This window comes from Protomyctophum bolini (genome assembly GCF_963924005.1).
Source record: "Protomyctophum bolini genome assembly, chromosome: 17".
NCBI lineage: Eukaryota > Metazoa > Chordata > Actinopteri > Myctophiformes > Myctophidae > Protomyctophum > Protomyctophum bolini.
Window position 1 is genome coordinate 37,706,447 of NC_137878.1, and position 7,500 is coordinate 37,713,946.

Here is a 7,500-nt window from a genome sequence, read left to right on the forward strand (position 1 = left end):
TAGGTCTTGCCCCAGGGTGCTATATTACTGTTTATTTCACTGTCAAGGGTTTAACCTCCAGGAAGAAACCCTAAATACAAAGTTAATACACATAATGCACATAAAAACATGAAGTACTGTCACCTCGTAGACGCATGGAAAATATAGAAACTGTGGCACTCCCTTTTTAACACATTTTGGGCGGAAACCCCTTTTGGTGTTAGCATTATGTCATGCTTTAGCTATTGGAAAATAGCAGATCTATACAAGCTCATAGCGCGCCACCGAGTGGCGCGCTATGAGCTTGTAGGTCTGCTATTCTCTTTTTTTTTTATCGAAGAACGACTGACACAGAAACATAGCTTTAGCATAGTCAGAAAACTGTCAGGATGTAGAAGACATTTTTAGAAATCTGATCTCAGGTCAAAATGGGTTAACATGTGCACATCCTCTGTGTGTGTGTGGCCGGCAGGTATCTTGACTCTGTGTCTCACTAACCCGGTGTGGGTGACCAAGACTCGCTTGGTGCTCCAGTACTCGGACAGCAAGCAGTACAGAGGAATGATGGACGCTCTGTACCAGATCTACAAGTATGAAGGAATACCTGGACTCTACAGGGTACGTGCACGCACACACACACACACACGCTGTGGCGGTCTGAAAAGGCACCTTTTAAATTGGTTGCTGGGGTGCCAGTCGTCGGGGCGAGGCCTGACAATAATAAAGTATTAAATAAGCGCTACAAAGGGTGTATGTACTCTCACATAAACTCCTACAAACTGAGTAAGGGATAATGCATGGCTAGGTGGTCATTGTTGATATAAACAAGTTTGCTATCATCCGACTCACTAAGCAACTCAAAGTATGGGTATGAATGAATACCAACCATTTGCCATTTTGGCACATCTTTTGGAGGCGCTGTAGCCACACGCTTAGCTGTGTTGCTCGTTTGTAAAGGTGACTAGTAGTCAACGATTCAAATGATAAAAAATACGATACCAATTGGTATTATTAAAGTGGAGAAATAATGAACCAAAGTTACGTTTCCGAACTTTTGTTGCCGAGTTCATACATGCAGAGGAGGGCAGAACCACAGTGTGTTAAAATAGAAAGTTGCGCCTAACATTATTGTGTACGTTGTGTTGGTGTATTGTGTATATGCGGTTCATCGTCGGGTGTGTAACCGTTTGCTTTAACACACATTGTGCTGTGCTACGCAGGCTTTTCTATAGGAACATGTGGGTGTGTAACAGTGTGCATTGACAGTGTGTATTGTGCTGTGTTACGCAGGGCTTTGTTCCCGGTCTCATTGGAACATCTCAGGCTGCTCTTCAGTTCATGATGTACGAAGCTCTGAAGAGAGAGACCAATAAATACAACAACATGCCGGCTGACGCACTGCTGGTACGCACACGCACGCGCGCACACACACACACACACACACACACACACACACACACACACACACACACACACACTTTACTTTTTCTAATTTTTATCTCTCAACAATGTTTTTTTCTTATTTTTAACGACCAACTCTTGTCTGTTACTCAAATTCTACTGTACTTGTGGGGACATTTGGTCCTCACAAGTATAGTAACACACACACACACACACGCACGCGTATGGCGTGTCCAACATATTAACCCATTCTGACCTGAGATCAGATTCATACGAGGTTTTCCACTGGACACACACTGGTCTGATTAACCCATTCTGACCTGAGATCAGATTCTAAAAATGTCAGTCGTTCTTCGATTCTTTTCAAAAATAGCAGACCTACAAGCTCGTAGCGCGCCACTCGGTGGCGCGCTACGAGCTTGTAGATCTGCTATTTTTCAATAGCTAAAGCATGACATGATGCTATAACACCAAAATGGGTTCCCGTTCAGAATGGGTTAACAGCAGCATGGTGTTCTGTCTCACCCAGACGGCGTGGGAATACGTGGTCATGGCAGCCGTGTCCAAGATCTTCGCCGTGGCGACCACCTACCCGTACCAGGTGGTGAGAGCCCGCCTCCAGGACAACCACAACACCTACGTGTGCATGAGTGAGGTCATCGCACGCACCTGGAGGTACTGTACCCCCCCCCCCCCCCGATATATTGGATATTGTCTGTGATTGTTGGATATTGTACACTATCGTGATACTAACGTGTTTGTGTTTTTGTGTGTGTGTGTGTGTGTGTGTGTGTGTGTGTGTGTGTGTGCGTGTGCGTGCGTGCGCGCGTGTGTGTGTGTGTGTGCGTGCGTGCGTGCGTGCGCAGTAATGAGGGTGTGTGTGGGTTCTATAAAGGCATGGTTCCTAACCTGGTCCGGGTTCTGCCTTCCTGCTGCATCACCTTCCTGGTCTACGAGAACGTGTCCCGACTGCTGCTGGGTCACAACCAGTGAGATCCCCCTGGCTCTGGCTCCGTACCAGTACCCAGTAACCAGTACCCATGTACCAGTACCCAGTAACCAGTACCTCTGTACAGAGGCTCCGTACCAGTACCCAGTAACCAGTACCCATGTACAGAGGCTCCATACCAGTACCCAGTAACCAGTACCCATGTACAGAGGCTCTGTAACCAGTACCTCTGTACAGAGGCTCTGTAACCAGGACCCATGTACACTGGCCCCGGGACCGTAACCAGGACCTCTGTACAGAGGCTCTGTAACCAGTACCCATGTACAGAGGCTCTGTAACCAGTACCCATGTACAGAGGCTCTGTAACCAGTACCCATGTACAGAGGCTCTGTAACCAGTACCCATGTACAGAGGCTCTGTAACCAGTACCCATGTACAGAGGCTCTGTAACCAGTACCCATGTACACTGGCCCCGGGACCGTAACCAGTACCTCTGTACAGAGGCGCCGTCAGGACGTAATAAAGTACGGGGAGATTATTTTCGGCATGACTCAACGACGTGGTTTGCGTATTATTAGCTTGTCTCAACACCTTGATCGAGTTGAAACTGAGAGCAAACTGCAGTTATACTGCACTTTACGCAGCACAGCAAAATGGGACCACCCACACCGGGCGGGGAATAAATAATTAGACCCAATAGTGCGGGGACCCCCCTCCCCCTATGCCCCTGTAAGGTTCCTCAAGAGACCCCGTTAAGAGACCGTTCGTTAAGAGGGAACAGGAATTGTTAAAAACGCTACAACCCTTGTTGAGAACCGCAGCAGTGAAAACTCACTTATTCCAGTGAGTGTCACATAAGACACTGACCTACAGGTGTGCTTCCTCTGGAAAGTGCCCTGGGTTAATTAATTAATTAAGGCTCAGCTTTGAAAATAACTTTACTCGAGTCATAGAACAACTACGTGGGGGGAAAGAAGCAGCACTCCAAAATATAAGATGCAAGACTGGCTCAGATGCAATTATTCCTCATGTTTGTTTGAGAACGCCGGGGCTGGGTCGGGACCCATTTGTGGATCGCGGACACATTTGTATGTGTCCCTTTATTTGGGGGGGTGCATACTTAGTTTAGACTAGTCATTGGTTAGACATGTGTTAAGGTTAGGTTTAGGTGTGCTGCCCCGTGGGAGGTTAGGTTTAGGGTGAGGGTTTGAGATAGGTTGTAGATGTAGGACAAATTCAATGATTATTTTTCTTCCCAGTTATTCCATGAAGAAATACAAATAAAATAAATCACCATACATTTAACAAGAAGTAGTGAAAATAGCCGATCTACAAGCTCACAACGCTGCACGAAGCGACGTGTTGTGAGCTTTTAGATCTGCTACTTTCACTAGTTTGGGTCAAATCTTTGTTTGATACGATCATATTTTCTTTTTTACTTTGACCTCTTGAACCCTGGCTGTACCATTCCTATTCTGATGGGAACAATAGCCGGATATAGATGATCTACTCACAAGCTCACATCGGCGTTCTTAGCTTGTAGATCAAGTTTACCAAGTATTGAGGTTTTAAGTGGTTTAAATGTCTGACAATACACATTAACATGTAACAACTCGCTATGCGCGCAATCTCCGAATGCTATATATATAGAGTCTGGAACTACACCTCCCGAAATCCGAGTAAGGAGGCCTATGCCATTTCCCTTCACGGAAATATATCTTAAAATATCTCTACATTTTATTTTTGTATTTCCATTTCTGCTAAGCATCAAGCTATATATAATGCTTAAGATGATTTCGATTTACTGTATATTAGGATAAATTAAATTTGTGCGACTGTAGTACAGACGAAACGGAAGAGGGGAGGAGGCTCCACTTCCACTCTATATTTTACTTCCTTCCGTTGCTCCAGACCACATAATGTCAAACTCAAGGCTCGGGGGGCCAAATCAGGCCCGTGAATGAATTATATTTGGCCCGTGGGATGATATTTAATTAGGATTAGAACTGGCCCTCTGGTATATTGCACGGACCACCATAATACTACCAAGTCCTACTTTGTGAGGATCATAGAACAGGAAACTGAGCTTAATATATTAATAATGCATTTTCAGTTTTAAATGCATTTACTTTTTTTGCTATTAGCCTGGGACGTCCTCCTGACCGCGGTGCCCCGTGTGTTGAAACACAGTCCGGTTCTTGACTTCTACCAATTTCTTTATTTTGAGTTTGACATCCCTGCTCCAGACTGTATGATGGAAGCATTTGAACGTTGCGAGAGGCAACAGTCTGGCAAATGGAGACTAACATTAACATGAATCCAACACATGATAGTTTTGTCAAAAAAGTCTATGGGTAGAATGTGTAGATATGTAGTGGGGGGGGGGGGGGGGTGTCCCTCTTCATCTCTCTCTCTCAGCGAAGGGCTTGTTGACATGAAAAACGTTGCTCTGTGCTTTGGATTGGCTGACTTTAGGTGTTTTCGTGCACTTGTTCCTCTCGCCACTAGATGGGGGTGTTGTGTGCTTTATTCTTATTCTTCACATATACTGTACATTTAGAGTCATTTGTCTTGTCACTGAGTCACTTAGCATTATTTGAAGTGCAGACCTTTTTAATAAGTCCAGGCTCAAGACAAGTCTTTAATCACAAGGACTACACACTCCCCCCTGATATGGTTTATTTGTGTCGTTTTAAATCGGTGGTTCTCAATTCTTTCTCAGTCTGATCCATCTTCTAGACAGTTTTCTGAGAAATGTATGTTTCTATATGTTTAATGAACTTTTAATTTAGAAGTATCACAATGAAAACTGTTTTTTTTAAATTTATGTTATTATTAATAAAGTGTTTCAGGCAATTATTTTTTGGGGGACCCTGCACCTGCAACATCCTCACAGCCCAGAGACCATACATACACACACCAATGGGTGATGGATGGGGGCCCGGCCCATGCACAGGTCGAATTCCACTGTATATTAAATAATGGCTTGCTTTTTTGTTTTGTTTTGTTTTTACAGATTGTCTCGTTGTGCCTTAACGTGTTGTAATGTCTTCTTGTTGTCCATTATTATATGTTCTGTCGGCGCTTTGGTCAACGGCTGCAGTTCCCTGTTGTCTCTGAAATGTGCGTCATCAATAAACTAGATGTCGTTTGATTGTTGCATTATAGAACCAAATATCTGTCACATACGATACGAACGGACTGTTACGGCTAGTGATGATTGTACAGTACTGTGTATGTATCCTTCACATTGGTGGGGAGAAAGTACTCATTTTGTTAACCCATTCTGACCTGAGATCAGATTCATACGAGGTTTCCACTGGACACACACTGGTCTGATGAACCCATTCTGACCTGAGATCAGATTCTAAAAAATGTCAGTCGTTCTTCGATTTTTCAAAAAATAGCAGACCTACAAGCTCGTAGCGCGCCACTCGGTGGCGCGCTATGAGCTTGTAGATCTGCTATTTTTCAATAGCTAAAGCATAACATGATGCTAAACACCAAAATGGGTTCCCGTTCAGAATGGGTTAAAGTAAAAGTTTGTAAGTAAAAGTTATCAGTTACAAGTGAAACACATTTTTGGACCAACACAGTGTGTTCTATAATAGCATTGATTTATGAAAAAGATTAATAGAGAGTTTAGCTAGTGGTTTCTGCCGGACAGCGACGGTGTATTTTTGTTATCAATTATGTTATCAATATGTAAAATGTAGATAAAAAGCAGATCTACAATCACAAGGAGCTATTGTCACTGTATTCTGAAATAGGTCTTAAGTGGTTAATTCAATTTCCTAGAACGGTAGAGTATCCAGTAAAGTTGGGTCCTTGAGGGGGAAATTATAGCTAGGAACCAAATGGACCCTTACGTTAGGGGACTGTAACTCTGAAAGTGCACAAATGGTTCCATTTGTACGTTCCCTTTTAGTTTTTACAATATAAATTGGGGTCCCAGAGATAGAAATGCCGTTAAATGGGAGTCCGTATAGCTTAATGCATGTCAAACTGGGGGTCCTTGCAATGGAAATCGCTGCTAGATGGGGGTCCGCAGGCTGATAAAATGTCAATTTGGGGGTCCCTACAGCCTCCCTATTCTTATTCTCTGCCAAACACTGCCGATCCACTTCTTAGAAACAAGAACTGTATTGTATTATTGGCTTTAATAACATTAAGTCTGTCAGTTAGATTGTACAATTAGTATCCAATTATCCATGGAAACAGTGGTCTGTTGGGCAGAGATAGCAGACCACATGTTTTCATTGACCAACCAGAAGTGAGGGTTCCACAAAGCTGTGTAAATAAATGGATATAAAAATATGACCGTCTCTGTATGTACATACATGTATGTAAACCAGTGGAACCATATTCATGTAAACCAGTGGAACCATATTCATGTAAACCAGTGGAACCATATTCATAAGTATCGTGTATAAACCAGTGGTTTTCAAAGTGAAGTTAAAACAATGTTTAACATAGCATCACAATCACCTCTTTAACCCTATAATATAGGATATGAAGTCGGACAGCATCTTAATAACCAATGTATATAATATTATTATATACATTGGTTATTAAGATGCTGTCCGACTTCAATCGCTGGATACACTATATCGTACACCTGGGCAAAACCTAAACCTGAATCCATTCTCTTTGGATGACATAGTAAGCAGCAAGGCTGATGACGGCCTCTCAGTTAAAGTGGCATGGCATGGGTGACAATATTATTATCACACAACATAAAGATGTAAAATTATACCTAGCTTCCATCCTGGCTGCATGGAGGTAAATCTTTCCTGTGATAAAATGGCCACCATGCAATGTTCCGTAACAAAACCAAAGTCAACCAAAGAACAAGATTCATGTACAGGATCTCCTCACTGGTCAACAAAGAAGAATACCCTAAACAGGAGCCCTCGTACAAGGTTTCTTCGACATGCACCTCTTTGGTACCACAGCACCACAAAGGCCCTTAAAACAAGGCTCCAGACTTCCCAAAACAAACTGGTCAGGCTACTATAGGCCTATACTTGGCCTTACTCCCAGAACACACCTCACCCTTTCCAATTTTGATAGGCTGGAATGGCTCAGGGTTGACAACGGAGTATACAGCAACTTACAATGGGCTTTTGATTGATTGATTGAAACATTTATTAACAGTACTTAACAGTAGT

General features: G+C 43.1%; 1 protein-coding gene across 5 annotated transcripts in view; it reads left to right on the forward strand.

Moving 5' to 3' along the window:
• The window catches only part of LOC308332376 (solute carrier family 25 member 32-like), an 11,936-nt gene extending 9,111 nt beyond the window's left edge, over nt 1–2,825 (forward strand). Inside the window, exons 5-10 of one of the 5 annotated variants that reach the window (XR_013965706.1) lie at nt 452–597; nt 1,270–1,383; nt 1,910–2,055; nt 2,247–2,428; nt 2,498–2,524; nt 2,629–2,825. Coding sequence is in view for 2 of the 5 variants with exons in the window: in XM_080788255.1 (XP_080644381.1) it covers nt 452–597; nt 1,270–1,383; nt 1,910–2,055; nt 2,247–2,373 (533 nt within the window). In the remaining 3 variants the exon portion in view is untranslated. Of the gene's footprint in view, nt 1–451; nt 598–1,269; nt 1,384–1,909; nt 2,056–2,246 lie in introns of all 5 variants that reach the window. The other 4 variants (XR_013965707.1, XR_013965705.1, XM_080788255.1 and 1 more) reach the window with 4 other exon arrangements.
• Nucleotides 2,826–7,500: the final 4,675 nt, after the last annotated feature.